The following is a 21609-nucleotide window of genomic DNA, read 5'->3' on the forward strand; positions in this document are numbered from 1 at the left end:
CAGGCACGTCAGGAGAGACCTTCATGATCTATAGAGAGAGGTCCAAAGTTATAAAAGAGAACCGCTAGATCAACGAGCCTATCAGGCAGGCTTCACACCAACATGCTTGCGCAAGCAGTACAAAGATACAGTGTGAATGCCGTACTTGGAGGCCATCCCCCATCCATCGCAGCAGAAGAACGCCAGCTGCCAAGGCAAACACGAGTGGTTTTAGGTCAGTTAAGATCCGGACGATGCAGCCGCCTCAATTCGTATTGGGCCAGAATTGACGCCACGATACCCAACATATGCCCAGCATGTGGATTGGGACCACACGATACTCTGCATTTATTCAACTGCCCAGCTAACCCCACTCACCTGTCTCCTCATTCTTTATGGGCGCAACCAGTCCAGGTTGCAGAATTCTTGCGTCTGGGTACAGAGGAACTTGATAACTGAAATAATACACGAACGAACATATGGCAAATAACAAAATTCCTTTGCAATTCCATTTGAAAAAAATTAAAAAAAAATTTCGCGAGCATATCTACGATTTTTGGTATAGAGTTAAAGGAAAAAAATCTGGTTTCAAATCTGCTCCCGTTCACGAAATTGGCCGATGCGCGCAAAAGTTATAGCGGTTTTTATCCTCTTATATAGAAAAAATATTTTAAAATTTCTTATTTTTTGTATTGAAAAAATGTAAGCATATATCTGTAACAGCATTTGATATCCATCCGTAGATTCACCAAAATTTCCAAAATGAATGAAAAAAAAATCTGGCAATAAATTTAAATTATGCTAACTCAGATTCCGTATAAACCTCTAAAAACTAAATTAAAAATACGTACAGAAACTAGACAACGCGTAAAAAAATGAGAAACCAAAATTATAAACATTGGCTTTATAAATTGCATATTATAACAACAACAAAAGAGAAACAACTCACTGTTGGAAAATATTTGGTTTGTCTTTTTACGTACTGAACTTTACTGAACATTTTTTCTTCAGTAAAGTTTTGACAATTGTATAATTGAAATGTTGCTAAACATTACTGAAGAAACAATGTTCAGTAAAGTTCAGTACGTAAAAGGACAAACCTATTGTTACAAATATATTTTTTGGTTTGTTTCGAAAAATTAGAAAAAAATATTTGAGAGTTATCCAACTATTTCGCTAAAAGCTAATACATAAATTAAAGTATTCTGCTAAAACTTTATCAAAATATATGGTTTACCATCGTGAAAGCTTAACTGCTTACTGTGATAACTTATAAGGATAGGCAATTACGAGTACTATTGATATTACTATCATTTAAAATATATGAAAATTAAAAAGCCTGTAATTCACGGATTAGTTAAAGTCGGTTGATGCGCATCCGATTTTGGATAAAGCGAATCAATCTCTTTCAATATTTATGCATATTTCGATGTTTCAATCAGCGGCCATTGTGTGCCGCCAGTTGCATCAAGCACTGCAAAAAACCTTAAAGTTGGTAAAAGTCGCGCAATGTGCATACGATTTTGATGCGCATCCGGTTTCGTCAGCGCCCATCAAAAATACGTCAATATACACCTATTTCAAATAGATTCTTCAAAAACCGCGGATGTGCCTCCACATTCAATTTTTGGCGAAATACCCATATTACTCGCGTATCTCTGTTTTTTTATGACACGTGTTTTTGCAAATATTATAATCGCAAGTAAAGGATTCCATTTATGTAAAAAAATTTAAAGAAAATCGCGGTTTAGTACGCGTATTTGTCAAAATATATTTTTGCTGATTTTCCGATTTTCAAGGTATCTATATCCGCGGTTTTAGTAGATGAATCCGAATGCGGAAGGCTTCATTAGAACCGTCGCGTAAAAAACTAAATTCACGCGGGTTTCAAAGGAAATTGAATGACAGTTGTAAATTTTACACGCAAAAAATATGTTTTGTAAGAAAATTCACGCATGAAATTTTGGCCTTTCGACTCCAATTACTAGGATGCTGTAAGGAGCACACTCATGAGATATGCACCAAACGACGTAAAATCTCGAGTTCTATAATCGTGTTATGAGTTTGGAATATTATCTTCTTGCGCGTCCGGATTATTAAAAAAATTCAAAAAACCCCGAAATTCCTGCTTCAACATGTCAGCATCAATTTTAGGTGGATGCAGTGGATATATCGAAAAATCATACACTGCTATCTTATTGCCCATTGAGTATTCTGTGATTCATTCTTTGGGAATAGGTCGATAAAATGTAAGGTTAAGCCAGAAATCGCATGGGAACATAAAAAAACTTGTTGGCTTCAACCCATTTTTACCCATTTTTCTACATTGATGCCAACACAGCTTCCACGAAAATTAATTTTAATGGTCGACATTATAGGATCCCTCCTAAAACACTTCATTTTAAATAATTGTAGTCATACTTTATAGAATATGTTAACAGTTCGCGAATTCTGAAAGGGTGAAACTCAGATTCATCGATTGCAAAACATTTTTGTCATTTACCATATATACGTTGCTAGAACAACAACATCCAATTGATATGGAATTCTTTTGAAATAGATCCTTGAATTCATAAATTCCGTTTCTGATACGATTACATGTAATTTTCCTCCTTTGTTGCGATTTTAAATTACCTGCAACCGGCATTGTTTCAGTTAAGGGTAATGTTTCTATACATTGTTTCATAAACATTTTTTTGTTGCAAGCATTTTGTCTAGTCTTATTTCTTCTATGTCTTTGTATGATCAGTACTGTATTAGCTTTCATAGTGAACGGTCGCGAAAAGAGCACAAAACAAAATACAAACATCTAAATTTTACTTTATTTGTCGTAATTTTCAAATAAGTAATTTTTGTGGGACAAGATTTTCGACAAATCGAACTCATTCAAAGAAAATATAAGCAGTAAAATGCCCCACGGGGCTAAATCTACGCCCCCTCGCAGGGGAAGTTCACTATTTAAAAGAGCAAAGAATAAAACCAAAATCGTTAACATAGACTCTCCTAGAGATGTGCCTTCACGATTTAATCGCTTCAGCAGTCTATCTGATATGGATTGTTTTGACGAACCTGAAGAATCCAACATTACCCCTATGGTAAAAGAACATAAACCACCTCCAATTGTTGCTGATGTAAATATCCCGCTTCGAGAGATTCAACATATATTAGGCTCAGACTGTGTCTATAAGCGTACCTCTATCGGAACAAAAGTTTTTCCGAAAACCACTGAAAAATATGAGTTTTGCATTAAAGCATTGAAAGATAACAAAATCGAGTTCCATTCATTCAATTCGAAAGAAAATCGATTATATACTATATTCCTGCATGGTTTACCAAGATTAAATACTGAGGATATCACAACCGAATTGGCGAACTACAATCTTTCACCAAAATCTGTCACTGAAATCAAAACAAAATTTAGCTCAGTACATGATGCGATTTATAAAGTCCAATTTCCGAAAAAGACTTTTAACCCAAAATCACTACACAACGTCAAAACAATATGCGATGTATTGATTACTTGGAGAAAAAGTAAGCCGAAAAAGAATGGCAAACCAACTCAATGTTGGAATTGTCTAATGTACGGTCATGGCGGAGAACACTGCAACCGTATGCCAGCATGCATGACCTGTGCTAAACCACACTCAACTGACGTTTGTCCATTCACTCAAAATAATAAAGTGCCAGCTGCTTTCATTTGTTTTAATTGCAAAAAGCATGGGTACGAAAGAACTGATCACTCAGCCAACGACATAAATTGTCCTCTACGTGCCCTTTATCTGGAAATACGTTCAAAAGCAACAAATCGAACATCACAGAGAGCTAGAGTTTATCACCAACGTACGTATGTAAATACCACCTCCCCCAACCCACAAAGTGGGAACAGTTCACACATCACTGGGAATAGCCACATTTTCTCCCAACAACAAAACCGTTCGTCATTTGCTCATGTAACAAGAGAGAGCAACAATGATCTCTTCAGCATTGATCAATTGTTTAACATATTCTCATCATCTCTTGATGAATTGAGTAAATTTACCACAAAGGTACAACAAATACAAGTTGTGATGTCTCTATTGAAATATGCTCATGACATCAAATAAGCCAACAAACATTTTCAACATACTCCATTGGAACTCAAATGGATTTACATCGTATTCTCATCTAAAACAAATGGAAAGTATTCTCCAATTTTATAACATCCATATTGCTTGTATAAATGAAACTTTTTTTAAAGAGAACCACCATCCTTTTTTTTGTAAACTATTCTATTTTGCGTAAAGACAGACCTAATAGACATGGGGGAGGTGTTGCTCTCTTAATACACAAATCTTTGTGTTATAAGCAAATACCAATGGTCAACAATCTATATATAGAAAACCTATCTATAGAGATATATATTAATAACAGGAGAACGATAGTAACTACAGCGTATTCTCAGAAATATACATCAGTTTTTAAAAATGAAATTAAAAAACTTATTCCTCAAGGCACCGATTTTATCGTAATCGGCGATTTAAATGCAAAACATCAAGCCTGGAATTGTATCAATAATAATACGGCCGGAATTGTTTTGAACCAACTTCTGCATACAGAAAACTTCTTTGTTTATCATCCTGATAAGTACACATTATATCCTCATCGTAGAGGCTGTATCCCTTCGACCGTCGACATTGCTTTAAGTAATATATCTCTACCATTCCACCTGAAAACATTAGAGTATGAAGTCCCGTCAGATCATCTCCCCGTTTTATGTACCATAAATTGCAGCACATATAAAGTTTTTGAAACGCCTCAATTTAATTATAAAAACACCAATTGGAATACTTTTAGAACAATCGTAGATCGTAGCATTAGTTTCTCAACAACATTGTACACATCAAATCTGAGCATAGACAATGAAATATCAAAATTTACTGATCTGATTTTCAATGCTAGAAATCAATCCACTCCTACAGCTATAACATCACGCTCTACATCATTACCCAATGATATTATGCATTTTATTCGCCAGAGACGAATATTAAAAAGAAAACAGCAAAGAACCAATACCGAACCACATTACTCCTTGTACAATCAATCTATACAATTTTTGAATAAAATCATAGACAAAAAAATATATTTACTAAAAAACAACATGTGGTCAAAACTTTTGGAAAATATGAAACCAGGCGATAAAAAATTCTGGAGAATAAGCCGCGCTCTAAGGGGTAAGAAAAGACAAGAAATACCAATTCTCAAAGTTGGTAGCAGAACCTTTGTATCTGATGAAGAGAAGTGTGAAATTCTAGCAAATACATTTGCTGAATCTCACAAACTTGCTCTAAATTATAGAAATGCAATAGATGACACAGTAAACTCTACTGTTCTTAATCTTAAGAGAAAGGGTCCACATATTGAAAATGCAGTTTTAGTTACAACAGATGAAGTATCTTCCGTCTTAAAGGGGTTAAAAGCATCAAAAGCACCAGGTATTGACAACATCCCAAATATATTACTCAAAAATCTTCCTGCAAAGGCTGTGGAAGTTTTGACTCGAATATTTAATAGTTGTATTTATTTAAATTACTTTCCAACGTCGTTTAAAAAAGCAAAAGTTATACCAATCCATAAGCCGAACAAACCAGTAAGCAGTCCATGTAGCTATAGGCCAATTAGTCTCCTCAGTAATCTGGGAAAAGTTTTTGAGAGACTAATACATTCAAGAATCGAAGAGTTTGCATACCAGCATAACATAATCCCTGAAGAACAATTTGGATTCAAAAAAGATCATAGCACGGTTCATCAAGTTGCTCGCATCAAAAATAAAATTTGTACTAACAGGACTTTAAAAAAATCAACAGGCCTTATACTTTTAGACATAGAAAAGGCCTTTGATACTGTTTGGCATAACGGTCTGATACATAAGCTTGTATGCAGTAACATGCCAAGATATTTGTGCAATATTATATCAAGTTTCCTAGAAAATCGTGAATTTCAAGTTGTCATTAAAAATAAATTTTCTGCCTTCAAAAATATACCTTCGGGGCTTCCTCAAGGGTCCATCTTATCTCCAATGTTGTATTCTATTTTTACATCGGATTTTATTCCACATAGAGAATCAGATGTTGCTTATTACGCCGATGATACAGCACTCATCTCTTCAAGTAAATTGACCAAAGCCTTGATAAAGAAAATTGAAAGAAATCTCAATGCTTGCAACAATTACTTCAAAAAATGGAAGATTAAAATAAACCACAACAAAACTCAGTGCATCATTTTCCCTTACAACAAATCTCCAAAGAGACTACCTTTAAGGCAAATACAGTTCGAAGGGAATGAAATATGCTTCCAACACAACGTAAAATATCTTGGAGTAATTCTAGATCTAAAGCTCCTATTTAAAACTCATATACAAACTGCCTGTGAGAAAGCGGTTAAATCATTTCGTGCATTATGGCCATTTTTAAATAGGCGGTCATTTTTAAGCATGCAAAATAAGAATCTGATATTTAAATGCATTATCAGACCCAGCCTTACATATGCATCACCAGTTTGGTATCGAGCAGCAAATTCCCACCTGAAACATATGCAGATAGTGCAAAACAAATGTCTTAAGATGATTTTTCAAAAACACTGGCGTTATCCCACATCACGTCTTCATGAAGAAACAGGATACGAGTTAATTAGAGACTTCATTAAAAGAATTAATGACAACTTTTTCGAAAGAATTAATAACTCCTCTTATTCGCTAATAAGGGAATGTAAAGAATAACATTTATTTAACACAATTATAAAAACGGAAATTATCAATTTGGAAACGTTGAATTTATTATGGATTGTCTTCAGGACAACCCATTAATAATCAATTGTTTCCTGGAATATTTTGAAATATTTACAAATCACATTTAAGGTTTTTTACATCCTTTTTGCCTTGTAATTGTATCATTATTATATAATCACAACCACTTGTTAACTATAAATATATATATATTTGTTGCAATATCCTTTTAGTAGATAAACCCCATTAATGTAAACATATTTTTACTTTGTAAGAAAATTGTATATATGGATGAAATAAATTGAAATTGAAAAATTGTCTTTGTATGATTACTGCTTTAAATAAGTAAAATGCAATTTTTAAATATATGTTTTTGTTCAATTTGGTTTAAAATATCAAAAGAAACAAAAACAATTTTCATACATTTTCGGAAACTGCGGACTTTCTTGCAAATTCTTACAAAATGTTGTGCGATAACTTTCTGCAATTTTTCTTGCTTGAGAGAGTGAAATTCACTGAGAGAAGTTGCTGCGTAATTATTGCTGGGAAAGTTATCGTACAGACCTAATATGTTAACGTAGTTGAAATTATGTCTTGGATGTCTGGACGGCAGCGTCTGACTTCCTTAGGGTGACTAGGCAAATAACAGGCCAGTAAGAACTATCTCGCAAGCAACACAGTATGTTGTCTTAATGACAGATTTCTCGTCTCTTCATGTAAGTGATCCACACTTGTACACATCCAGTATCACTCACGGTCTTGTCGGGCGCTCGGGGAGTCTCTTTGTCCTTTCTCCGTTAACAACACTTTGGATCTTCTGGTGTTGGGCGATTATCATTATTGTTCTTCCTTCAATTCTAATGTCTAGCTCTGTCTTTATGTTATATAGTGTTCGGACCCACGTTGGGCGCCATTTAAATGTAAGAAAGTTGCAACAGGGTAGGTTTGTAACGTAATTTCCATTTAATTTTCGTCTAAGGTATTTTTAGAGATTAGCTTTGAGGAAGGTTATTATTCGTTGAATGCTATGACCTGCAATGATAACCTCAAAATGAAACTTCATCTCAATTCAATTCACACTAGAAGCATTTATTTGAACTTTTTTCACATTGAATTTGTTAACTTTCATTTGGATTTTGATTTCTCACTTAATTCTAAAATTTTTTATTATTAAATATTACAAAAATTAACAATAAAAAGCTAAGGAATGTCGATTGATATTTTGAATCAGTGGTGGGCACACTAACACTATTTCACGGGGGAAAACATATAGCAATTTGATATATTACACATACAGATGATGCTGCTTGTGGTTAAGGATCCAAAATTGGACCAAATTGTGTACGAAAATTGTATAAAGAGGTTGATATGATTTCGGCCTGAGACCTTGAAAGGAAATCTAATGTTTCTATCGATACTTCGTTATGAATTCGGACCGATATTGAAGAAGAAGTTGAGCGAAAAGATGATGCAAATATTGAGAAAAATACACAAAACAAAAAACGGGTGACAAAAATAAATGGACAAATATGTAAGTATGGGCGTCACCGTAGTGCAACGCCTTGCACGCTGAATGTCCGGATTCAATCCTCAGGCCAGCGTAATGTAGGAGACATTTCTTGATTACATATTTCAGCCATGTAAAACTTCTCAACTAGTGGTTCTTTAAGATGTGCCGTTCGAACTTGGCGATATAATGTGGGTCCAATATTATTGAGATAATATGAATCGGGATGAAATCATTTATAAAGAAGTCTTATTTAAGAATTTTTTAGAATTGTCTGCTTCCTCCGAACAAACTTGCATGTTGTAGTGTGATTTTAAATAAACTAAATTTCATTTTCAAATAAAAATCTTACATTTATAAAAACTGTGCTACAAAAACAATAACAATTATCCATTTGGATTCATCTCAATCTCTTTCTGTAGCTCTCTGCTTAAACTACCAAATGTGAAACATCACTTGTATAGCCGGGCGAATACTTTGGTGGCATCAGATTTCCCGTATGTTTAATTTTTCCCAACATTGGCCCATGGACTTTTGGTGAATGTTTTGGTTTGAAAGCGGGATCTAAATAGCGGCGATTTCGCAACACATCATTATTATCACCGATCCAGGCTTTTTCGGGCACACGAGAACCACCACCCAAACGATGATAACGCCGCTTATCGACCGTATAGCTAATTGTCCCCGGATTTGCGTTGAGACCCACATTATATTGGCGCTGCATGGCCAGCGAGGTGCGTATGGTTTTGCGTTTCTAAGGAAGATAACAATCAATGCTATTAACAAATTATAACCAACATAAAAATATGTTTTTACCTCTATGGTTCCTCTCCACTTGGCTGCAGCATGTCGCGCTATATCCAGGCGTTTTTGCTTCTTCACCTGATGCTTTTTATAAATCACTTCAATTATGATGAGGCCCACACCTATGGCCACGCCAGCTGCCACCAGTATGAACACACCTGCCATATTCTTCAGACCCAGCGTGTTGGGGGTTTTCTCAAATTGTTCACATTGCTGGGCATTACCGTGGAATATCCACGCCTTGTCAAGGGCCTCCATGAAACCACCTAAAAGAGGAAAAAGAAAGAAAATTGGTTAATATCAAAACCTCCACTTTTGTAATTTAAGTCCGCTGCTCGGGCGCCAATTCTGTAACAACTGAAAACGATAGAAATTGAAATACAGGACTTAGTTATTTTGTTATCGGAGCCAACCTATCCTCGAAAAATATCTAATTTGGTATCCAAAACTTTTAAAAACATTTCAAGTTCCAAGAACATCTAATCGGACAACACTTTCGTTAAGAGTCATTTTGAAATTTATACCGAAGATAGAGACTATTGTCCTGTTCACAGTTAGATAATGTTTTTCGCGTATATTTTGACATAGTAACCATTTCCTACATTGATCGCGAAATTTGTATATATGATTGCTCTTATCACATTCCTTCTCTTCGTGAAGTTATAGAACCCCTTCTCCAATACTTACTCTCATGAAACTCTAGAATTGTCAGTGTCACCGCATCTGTCCATGGTGATCCTTTCTGCAAACCAATGCCATAACCGCTACGGCCAAATAACTCTCCAGCTGTGACCAATTCACAGTCTTTTGAGGCTTCATATTCCAAACGGGAGGAGTCCCAAATAAAGGCCATTAATTTGCTAATAATAGAGTAAAGAAAGAGAAAGAGAGAGAGAGAGAAAACAAGAGAAATCAATTAAATAAATCATCTCAAAAAATTAGTTATCCCTACCCCTTCTTAACATCCTCAATAGCCTGCTCTGCAGTATCGTAATTATTCGCCTCCATGGTACGATACATATTCGACAGCTCTACCTGGCGACGAAAATACATATCCACCGATGATCCCTTAACTGTGGCACATGTCAAATTCTCCATGGTATTGCGAAGCCTGGCATCATTTATACCACTCAATTTTGTTTTGGGACGTTCCAACACAAGGAAAGCCGCCAAGTTAGCAGTATACGAGGCAACAATGATCATGGCAAACCCAGCCCAAACCATACCCAATACCCTGGCGGAAAAACTACGCGGTGTACCCTCACCAATGCCACTGTTCAAAAGAACACCCCAGGCAAACCAAATGGCTGAACTGAGATTTAAAGCTTTCTCTTCGTGACTGTCAACGTGAGATAGCTTAAAGCGGCCAAATGGTGAGAATCTGTAAAAAAATGAGAAGAGAGATATACAAATGAGCAAATGATTAGTACAAAGATTTGGAAGATTTGAAAACTTTTTTGAAATCTATAAAAAGTGCTAAAAATTGAGAAAAAATATTAAAAAATGTGTCTCTTAGAAAAAAATTGCATGCCCAGTTTTGTTAGTAATTTACATAAAAAAGAGAATTTGTTGTTAGTTATTTTATTGCAAAGAGAAAGAGAGAGAGGGGGAGAAATATACTCAGAAAAAATATGGTTGTTAAATAAAATCAAGAACAGGGTTCGGTAGCAGGGAAGATTGCTTAAGGGTCTTCTGATCATAGGAAACTTCTGTAGAAGGTCTTCTTTGCCAAGAAGACCCTTCAAAGGTTATTTAAAGGGTATTCTATGTTTGGAAGACCACTTCGAAGTGTCTTCTATATATAGAATATCCCTCCCAAGGACCTTATTTCTATAGAAGTCTCCTCTATAGAGTCAATTTGTATGAAAAGGTATACTGTGGGTTTATATGTGTAGAGGAGCCCTCTAAGCGGCCTTCTGTGTGTAGAAGAGCCCCCTAAGGGGTCTTCTGTGTATAGCAGAGCCCCCTAAGGGGTCTTCTGTGTATAGAAGAGCCCTCTAAGCGGTGTTCTGTGTATAGAAGAGCCCTCTAAGCGGTCTTTTGTGTATAGAAGAGGCATCTAAGCGGTCTTCTGTGTATAGAAGAGCCCTCTAAGATGTCTTCTGTGTATAGAAGAGCCCTCTAAGGTGTCTTCTGTGTATAGAAGAACCCTCTAAGGGGTCTCCTGTGTATTAAAGAACCCGCTAAGGGGTCTTCTGTGTATAGCAGAGCCCCCTAAGGGGTCTTCTGTGTATAGTTGAGCCCCCTAAGGGGTCTTCTGTGTATAACAGAGCCCCCTAAGTGGTCTTCTGTGTATAGAAGAGATCTTCTGTGTACAGAAGAGCCCTCTAAGGGGTCTTCTGTGTATAGAAGAGCCCTCTAAGTGGTCTTCTGCGTATAGAAGAGCCCTCTAAGCGGTCTTCTGTGTATAGAAGAACCCTCTAAGTGGTCTTCTCTGTGTAACAGAGCCCTGTAAGAGATCTTCTGTGTACAGAAGAGCCCTCTAAGGGGTCTCCTGTGTATAGCAGAGCCCCCTAAGGGGCCTTTTGTGTATAGTTGAGCCCCCCTAAGGGGTCTTCTGTGTATAACAGAGCCCCCTAAGTGGTCTTCTGTGTATAGAAGAGCCCTCTATGCGTTTTTCTGTGTATAGTAGAACCCTCTAAGGGGTCTTCTGTGTATAGAAGAGCACTCTATGGGTTCTTATGTGTATAGTAGAACCCTCTAAGGGGTCTTCTGTGTATAGAAGAGCCCTCTAAGCGGCCTTCTGTGTATAGAAGAGGCATCTAAGCGGTCTTCTGTGTATAGAAGAACCCTCTAAGTGGTCTTCTCTGTGTAACAGAGCCCTGTAAGAGATCTTCTGTGTACAGAAGAGCCCTCTAAGGGGTCTTCTGTGTATAGAAGAGCCCTCTAAGTGGTCTTCTGCGTATAGAAGAGCCCTCTAAGCGGTCTTCTGTGTATAGAAGAACCCTCTAAGTGGTCTTCTCTGTGTAACAGAGCCCTGTAAGAGATCTTCTGTGTACAGAAGAGCCCTCTAAGGGGTCTTCTGTGTATAGAAGAGCCCTCTAAGTGGTCTTCTGCGTATAGAGCCCTCTAAGCGGTCTTCTGTGTATGGAAGAGGCATCTAAGCGGTCTTCTGTGTATAGAAGAACCCTCTAAGGGGTGTCCTGTGTATTAAAGAACCCTCTAAGGGGTCTCCTGTGTATAGCAGAGCCCCCTAAGGGGCCTTCTGTGTATAACAGAGCCCCCTAAGTGGTCTTCTGTGTATAGTAGAACCCTCTAAGAGGTCTTCTGTGTATAGAAGAGCACTCTATGGGTTCTTATGTGTATAGTAGAACCCTCTAAGGGGTCTTCTGTGTATAGAAGAGCCCTCTAAGCGGTCTTCTGTGTATAGAAGAGGCATCTAAGCGGTCTTCTGTGTATAGAAGATCCCTCTAAGATGTCTTCTGTGTATAGAAGAGCCCTCTAAGGTGTCTTCTGTGTATAGCAGAACCCTCTAAGGGGTCTCCTGTGTATTAAAGAACCCTCTAAGGGGTCTCCTGTGTATTAAAGAACCCGCTAAGGGGTCTTCTGTGTATAGCAGAGCCCCCTAAGGGGTCTTCTGTGTATAGTTGAGCCCCCCAAGGGGTCTTCTGTGTATAGAAGAGCCCTCTAAGCGGGCATCTAAGCGGTCTTCTGTGTATAGAAGAGCCCTCTAAAGTGTCTTCTGTGTATAGAAGAACCCTCTAGGGGGTCTTCTGTGTATTAAAGAACCGCCAAGGGGTCTTCTGTGTATAGAAGAACCCTCTAAGTGGTCTTCTCTGTGTAACAGAGCCCTGTAAGAGATCTTCTGTGTACAGAAGAGCCCTCTAAGGGGTCTTCTGTGTATAGAAGAGCCCTCTAAGTGGTCTTCTGCGTATAGAGCCCTCTAAGCGGTCTTCTGTGTATGGAAGAGGCATCTAAGCGGTCTTCTGTGTATAGAAGAACCCTCTAAGGGGTGTCCTGTGTATTAAAGAACCCTCTAAGGGGTCTCTTGTGTATAGCAGAGCCCCCTAAGGGGCCTTCTGTGTATAGTTGAGCCCCCCTAAGGGGTCTTCTGTGTATAACAGAGCCCCCTAAGTGGTCTTCTGTGTATAGAAGAGCCCTCTATGCGTTCTTCTGTGTATAGTAGAATCCTCTAAGGGGTCTTCTGTGTATAGAAGAGCACTCTATGGGTTCTTATGTGTATAGTAGAACCCTCTAAGGGGTCTTCTGTGTATAGAAGAGCCCTCTAAGCAGTCTTCTGTGTATAGAAGAGGCATCTAAGCGGTCTTCTGTGTATAGAAGAACCCTTTAGAGAGATATAAGAGCCCTGTACGGTATCTTCTGGTTATAGAAACACCCTAAAGAGCCTTCTGTGTACATAAGACGCTTCTAGGGTGTCATTTAAGTGTAGAAGGACCTTCTAAAAGGTCTTATTCGGCATATTGAAGATCCTCATAAAATGTCGTAAAAAGATTTTCTGTATATTAAATATTCTTCTGTATATAGATGATCCCTCTTGAGGGGTTTCTATGTATAGAAGATCCCTTTAAAGGGTCTTCTGTGATTAGAAAACCCCTCTGAAGGGTCTTCTTTGTATATAAGACCCTACTAAAGGGTCGTTTGAGTTCTGAAGTGCTTTATAAAGGATCTACCATATATGGAGGACCCTCTGAAAATATACGTCTACGAAGTGTTGTTCTTATATAAAGGTCTTCGGGCCACAAAAACTGTCTCTACAGACATCTCTGAAGTGCCTTACGTATATATAGAGGACTCCCTAGAGGTTCATTTGTGTTTTTTCTGTTTATTTTTCTTCCCGAACCCTGCTCAAGAATAACTTCCAAGGGTAGGACTTGTGATATACGGGGATAATCTTTTAAACCATGCTTTATTGCAATTATCAGCATTGCACTTCTTCTCCTCCCACAATGTCCCTCAACTTACCTATCCAACAGATATAATACCAAGGCAACCACATGCACTGACACCACTACCAATATCCACAGCGTGTTACTGAACGGTTGTAGGAAAGACACTAAAGTACTCGATCGGGATGGTTTCTTTTCGAGTATTGTAATGCCTTGATATTTGAAAGGTTTCGAAAATTCAATATATTCGGCACGCTCTGGATTAATGGTCAGTGGTGCAACAATCATGTCGGCCCGTTCATTAACCAGTTCTCCAATAAGGCCAGTCCATTCTTTTTTCGGCGGTGATGAAGGTAGTGTGCCGGTGGTTGAATTCTTGAGGATGTAATGGCCAAATTGTCCATCGGGGGACAGACCCAGTTCATAGGTGAAGTTAATGCGTTGCGATAGGGCTTTGAGGAGATCAATGCAATAGCCACGGCAGCAGTAGTCGTTTTCTGGGGGAAAGGGAAAATATTTCTCCATTAATAATTGGAAAATAAACCTTTAACCTAAGCCACTTCCGACTTACCCACTCCATTGGAATTATTAAACAGTGGACAGGGAACCTCATCATCCACACACGTCACCTCATCATCTGTCAAACGTCTCACATAGACAAATGGTTTCTCTTCAATGGTCAACACCTTCAGATGTGTGGGTATCATGATGCCCTCTGGTTTTTTACGCTGCCTACCAGGCCAAATGATGAGGCTATCGTTGATGTGCAAACGCATTGTGGCCTTGGCCTAAGGGTGGAATAATTTATTAGAAATTTTTTGAGAAATTGTGGGAGTTTTTTCTTCGTCTTCTCCTTACCGGATCATAATAGAATTCGCCCACAATTTGCCGTTTCTGTTTGGGTCTCATATTGATGACCTTATAACCCGCATAGATACGATCTCCATTGTCATCGAATGCCACTTGGCCAGTTTCACCGGTTATATTGCGGGTTTTCAAATAATGGAAAAGGCGTTTACCTAAAAAGAGAATCATTTGTGATTAATGATGTGATGGTAATTGTAAAAAAAAATCAACATTCGTGTCCTTCAACAACCCTTCTGCATACAACACCCCTCGAGGTACAGTAGATCCTTCTATTCATTGTAAAGCCGAAATTATCTATGGTTTGAGGGATGCCTTAAAGTTTATACATATGTACAGAAGTCCTCTCTAAAGGATCTCCCATACCCTTCGTAGAGTATTATTTTTATAAAACACTCCTCTTAACGGTCTTCCATGTACTGAAAATCACTCTAAAGGATTCTATATGTGCAGAAGACTCCTCCTATGTGTCGTAGACCCTTTTAAAGAGCAATTTTTGTATATAGGACTTCCTTTCAAAGGTCTTCTATGCAGAGAGGACGATTCTAATGAGACTTCTACCTAGTGAAGACACCTTTACAGGTTCTTCTGTATATATGAGCCCTATATACAGGGTCTTTTACTATAGAAGACTCTACTAAAGGCATTTTTATATCCAAAGACGTCTCCAAAGGGTATCCTATGGATCGTATATAAACCTCCAAGAGTTTTCTGTATATTGAAAACCCCTCTCAAGAGTCTTCTATGTACAGAATATCCCTCAAATGGGTCTTCTAAGCCCAAAAGACCTACTTAAAGGGTTTACTGTGTTCAGAACTCCCTTCTAAATGTACAGAAAATCCTTTCTAAAGACCATTCTTTGTACAGAAGAACTTTCTAAAGGATTTTATATTTATTTATTTATTTATTTATTTATTTATAATTCCATTTCTTAATACTGAAGCCTCCAAGGCCAATAAATAGTATTAACAAAAACAAAAAAAAATGTCTAAGTAGAACTAAAACTAAAAATACTTAAACTCTACTAGCTAATATAATTTATGTATATAATTGATATAATTGATATAATTGGCTCCCCAGCCGTAACTACGAAAAACAAGAAATATGAAGTCAAAGCCATGATAAACAACTAAGTCGCATGTAAATAATTGCCACCTTATACATTCGTAAAATAATAAACTCAAAAAAACCAACAAATACGCAAAGGCATTACCAAAAAAACGTAACAGATTGGAATTGGAATCAAGCCCAAGGTAATTATGTACAATCTTAACCAATATTAGTTTCCAAACTACAAAAATGATTTAAAACCTTTACCCGAAAGGCATTATTGGTATGAGAGAATATTCTGAGCTCTAGAGGCAAATAGTTCCACATTCGTGCAACACGTATTAAAAAAGAGTTCTCAAACATAGTATTATATATTCTGGGTATAGATATCTGAGTAGATCTTGTAAATATAGAAAATCTGAACATACTCGATAATAGATGAGGTACTCCAGTTTTAATTACTTTATAAAACGAGCATAAAATCCTCACGGATACAAATATTTCAAAGTCAACCCCTAGAAAAAGCTTGACATAACTAGAGATATGTTCATGTCTTCTAATACCAAACACGAAACGAGCAATACAGTTAACTACCCGCTGTAGTTTCGAGAACACCCGGTCTATAGTGCCAGATACGACCTCTAAACCATAGTTAATCTGAGGCATAAGAAGAGCATATGCCAATCTCCTTTTAACCCATACAGGAAGAAATACATTAGCGGAATATAACCGACGCAAAATACCACATACTTTCCGGTGTATAAAATCAATATGGGTATCAAAAGACAATTTGTCATCCACAAAAACACCCAAAATTTTATGACAATTGACAAATTCAATTCGATTCTGGTTAATAAAGATATCATAATCATATGCCTGACTTCCAAATCTTATAGCTTTCGTCTTCATATGATTTACAGCGAGACAGTTATCTAAGGACCACTGCTGAAATAGAGCAAGACTATGATTTATATCACGCTCAAACTCACTTGAAGAGAGTCTATTATCATTAAAAACGAGATAAACATCATCAGCAAATAAGAGCGGGACACAACACCCACCGAGGAAACAATCATTCAAACTATTCATGTACAAAATGAAGAATAAAGGACCTAACACAGAGCCCTGTGGTACACCGCATCTAACAGCAAGAGTCCCAGAAGATTTACCATTTATACAAACGAATTGTGTTCTGTCACGCAAATAAGATGCAACAAGTTTACAGGTAGTAGCCGAAAAATTGAACTCATTCTTAAGCTTCATGATTAACAGCTGATGTTCAATAGTATTGAACGCTTTGGCTAAATCTAATGATATAACTACACTGTTATTGTTACTATTTGCTTCGTTTCTAATCATATCCGTCAAATACAGCAGTAAACTAGTAGTACTATGATTTTTTCGAAAAGCGAACTGACCACTATATATGCGTTCACTTACATGAGCCAAAATTTGATCCTTCATTATATGCTCACAAAGTTTAGACAGCACCGGGAGAATTGAAATGGGTCTAAGATCATCAGGACTGTTTACATTATGACATTTAGGAATTGGAACAACACGAGATTTTTTCCATAGGTTCGGATAAACCGATGATGTCAAAATAGAGTTGATCAAATCTAGAATCATATCAGAAATATATGGAAAAATTAGTTTTAAAAAATCCACAGGTATTCCATCAACACCTATGGATTTAGATTTAATTTTGCTTAATGCAGAAACAACATCATCAATATAAACGCACCTAAAAGAAAAGGCATTATCCAATTCATCCCATGTTTGGAAATCAATATCACAATCAAGTGAGTTATTTGAAACAAATGATCTATTAACGACATCAACATTAAAATTAAACAATGTCTCATCGCCACTAGTACATCCTGATTCTCTAAGGAAGCGCCAAAGAGCAGTAGAACCCATAGTATTAAATTTTCTAGAGTAATACCTCCTTCGCTCGCGTCTAATTGCAGACTTAGCTTTGTTTCTGTACTTACAGTATATTTTCCAGTTTTCACGACTCTTATTTTGTTGGTAGGCTTTAAAGGCCAGGTCACGAAGCGATCGGGCCAAGGTGATTTGATTCACATTTATCCAATTTTCATCAGATCGAACTTTTCTGCGCACAGTAGGAACTGACTCGAATAAATCCAATATAAAAGAAGATATCGCAGAGCACTTTTCGTCACTATCAACGGTCTCAAGCATATCAACGTCAAAAGCCGTTAAAGAGGAGAAGAATCTATCCCAGTCCATATTTGCATAATCGCGATATTCAAAAAAGTCTGTGTAAGTATTAAAGCAGAGATCAATAGCGGCAAAAATAAGTACATGATCAGATATAGATGGGCAAATCGCTTGATCACAGACAAGGACAGTACATGGATCACTGACAAAGAAAAAATCGATCAAAGAAGAAGAGCTATGAGAAACGGCAAAGTGAGTAGGTTTGCAATTATGTAGTATTGATAAATTTAGCCTGAAACACGATGAGCGGACAGAGGAAGCCTTATGGGGGTCAAACAAATTGGAATTGAAGTCACCAACTATAACCACCTCTGAATATGACATAAGCAGATTAGAAAAGTCTCCAGGAGGAGGTAAATACACAACACCTACCAAAATCTTAGCAGCACCGGAAAGTATTTCAATAAACATCGTCTCACATTTTCCCAACACTGACAATTTAAAAACAATTTTATACTTAATTCCTCGTAAAATGTACATACCAACACCACCACCTCTCGAGTTTCTGCGATCATTCCTCACAAGTCTATACCCAGGTATATCTATAGCACGACTTGAGACATTAGGCTTGAGCCAGGTTTCCGAGACTGCAAGAATATTCAATCCTGAACCACATATAATTGATTTAAGTTCATGAAATTTAATAGAATTCGAAGATGGTCTTATACTCCGACAATTTAAGTGAGCAATATTGAGCTTGTCATAATAAGGATGCAAAACTGAGCTAATGTACATGTTGCTGCTTATCACTGGCCCAAGATTGTCATTAAAAGACATCAAAAACGAGGAAAGAGGAGACAGTGGGGAACCAAATATAATAAATCATGAATGTTTTATTATCATGAACCATTATACAATTCAATAATAATATCTCCAACTCAGTACAGCTGATCAAAGCAAGAATAAAAAAAAAACAATTAGATTAAACAAAATAAAAGAGATCAAAAATTTGAAATTCCGTTATACTCAATAGATAATATAAAATATTAGCAAGCAATTAGATATTTAGAATTCGATAAGCAATAATAAAGTTCGAAAAGCTAGGATTGAAATTTATACTGCTTCAGCATCGCGAAGAAGTGCAGCACACTGACTAGCATTATACGTGTCATCTCTTCCATCAGGAAATAAGAGCCAGGCTCTAAGATTGTCGGTATTTAAGATTTTAAATTTCTTTACCACATTCAATCGACGTAGCTTTTTGCAAACAAAGTTCAAATTTGCAGCCGCGGGTGAATAATGATCATTAAGATACACACGAGCATTCAGATTTTCACCACTCAATAAATCAGAAACCTTTAAATTGCGAGTCTTATAATACTCTCTCATAAGGGCGTCACGTTTCAACACCTTATTGAATTTAACCAAAATTTGCTTCCTTCGATTTATATAACATACTTGATTTATATCCGGACTAGAAATTGGAACATTATAAAAATTGCCCAAAGCTATTATAGGTGCTTCCAGGTCATCCAAGCCTTCAGGCAGTCCCCCAATGAGTATATCTGATCGATTTAACCTTCTATGTAATATGTTGTCTTCTTTATCAAGATCAGCAAATTTAGTAGTGGTAGTCACTTCAACCCGATGGACATTGTCACTGCATTTCTTGATATCTTCTTTCATCTCCACCATACACAAGCTCATTTCCTTCTTCATTTCATCCAACACCGTCGCAATACGATTTTGCTCTGCCTGACTATTTCGCATAAAATTCCGAAATTCATCTGTCAAACTATCAATCTTCTTAAGGACACCATCATTTGTTGTTTTATTCCTTAGATTGGGCTCACAAGAAGAACATATATATGCAAACGATTTTTCGTTTCTTAAAACATTAAGATTCTTTTCATCGATCTGGGCACACGCTGCATGGAACCAACCGACACAGACTCTGCACTCCACACTACCCTGCGTCTTAGTAAATGAATGATTGCAAACCTTGCATTTAACATTTTTTGAGGCAGGCATATTAACAAAAGCAATAAGCAGCACCAAAACAAGAAACAGCAACAGGCAATTACCGCTCAAAGCAACAACAGCAATACAGCACAACTTATGCAACAACGGCAATCCAGACTTGATGTCAAAGAAAATTTAAAACTGAATAAAATTCACCAATTTCAGTTTTTTTTTTATTTCAATAATTTTCTTATAAGACGGACACTTCAATAAATGCAGTTTGTTTTGTTTACAATGATCTTTTATAGCAGAATTAACAAAATGATCAGCTGGACTAAAAACACACGTCTACTCGAACATAGGGATCTATTATTATAACAGAATATTCCGAACTTAAATGTGTCGTAGACCCTAAAAAAAGTATTCTTGGTGTAAAAGACCTCTGTAATAAGCTTTGTATGTATAGTAGAACCTCCTAAAAGGTCTTATACACACAAACAGCCCTTCTGAAGGGCCTTCTATGCACAAAATACCTCACTAAAGTAACTTCTATGTACAGAAGAATTATAATAGGTCTTCATGTTAGGAAAACCCCTCTAACTTTCAAGAGGGCTTTCCGTATATAGAATGATTTCCTCAATGATTTTCTAAATTTCCAAAGTCCTTTCCTGGTTTAGAATACCCCTTTAAAGTGTATTTTGTGTACAAAAGACTCCTTTAAGGAATTATTCTACGCACAGAGGACCGCTACGCAGGATCTTCTATCTATAGAAGCTCCACTAAAGGGCCTTCAGTGTAAGAAGATCCTTTCAACGGTTTTCTGTGCATGGACGCCCCCCCTGTACAAGATTTTTTACCTTGACAGGGAGTCTTAAAGGCATAGAGGAAGTTCCTAAATTTTTGTATATATATGGAAGATCCTCTCAACAGTTCTTCTCTGTAAAGAACAATGGTCTTCTAATCCTTCGGGTATTTGAGACACACGACAATGGTCTTATAATCTTTAAAGCGTTTTTTTGTATATAGAAGACTATTCTAAAGGGTCTTCTACATTGTACCGAAGACACCTATATAAGGTCTTATGTCATTAAAGGTATTTCAAGAGTAATCTGTATATAGAAGACGTGGTCTTCTCCAGAGGGTCTTCCGAGTATAGAAGGCATACCTAAATGGTCTTTTGAATCTCCGAGGGGATCATGTACATTTGAAAGGCACCCATAAAGGTTCTTCCACGTACAGGCTTATCTGAGTAAAGATATCTTGTCTAATGGTATAGGATATTTTTTTATAGAAGAACCATGAAGACTTCTTTTAGAAAGGTCTATTTACAAAAGACTGGAGATTTTATTATCGAGGACCAGTTGGCCTTCCTATAGTAGGTTTACACAAGATCTAATAGAAAACCAGAACTTGCGAAAGATCATCTTACAGAAGACAAGAAGGTCTTCATTTAGAAGATCAGAAGGTCTTCTTAAAGAAGACCAGAAGGTCTACTTATAGAAGACCAGAAGGTCGTTCTTTCTATAGACGACGAGAACGCCTTCTTAGAGAAAACTAGAAGGTGTTCGTATAGAAGACCAGGAGGTCTGTTTTATAAAAGACCAAAAGGATTTTCTTATAGAAAACCCGAAGGTCTTCTTGAAGAAGTTCAG

General features: G+C 37.0%; 1 protein-coding gene across 1 annotated transcript in view; it reads right to left on the reverse strand.

The window, feature by feature from the left end:
- Positions 1–7807: 7807 nt before the first annotated feature.
- Positions 7808–21609, reverse strand: part of Nmdar1 (glutamate ionotropic receptor NMDA type subunit 1) — a 55608-nt gene continuing 41806 nt past the window's right edge. Inside the window, exons 8-14 of the mRNA XM_073983266.1 lie at positions 14756–14916; positions 14469–14685; positions 13974–14394; positions 10003–10431; positions 9738–9910; positions 9063–9316; positions 7808–9000 (exon numbers count right to left, since the gene is read on the reverse strand). Of these exons, the coding sequence (XP_073839367.1) occupies positions 8677–9000; positions 9063–9316; positions 9738–9910; positions 10003–10431; positions 13974–14394; positions 14469–14685; positions 14756–14916 (1979 nt within the window). The 3' untranslated portion in view covers positions 7808–8676. The remainder of the gene's footprint in view (positions 9001–9062; positions 9317–9737; positions 9911–10002; positions 10432–13973; positions 14395–14468; positions 14686–14755; positions 14917–21609) is intronic.

The sequence above is a fragment of the Musca autumnalis genome, unplaced genomic scaffold (genome assembly GCF_047663935.1).
Source record: "Musca autumnalis isolate F117 unplaced genomic scaffold, ASM4766393v1 scaffold_1, whole genome shotgun sequence".
NCBI classification, from domain to species: domain Eukaryota; kingdom Metazoa; phylum Arthropoda; class Insecta; order Diptera; family Muscidae; genus Musca; species Musca autumnalis.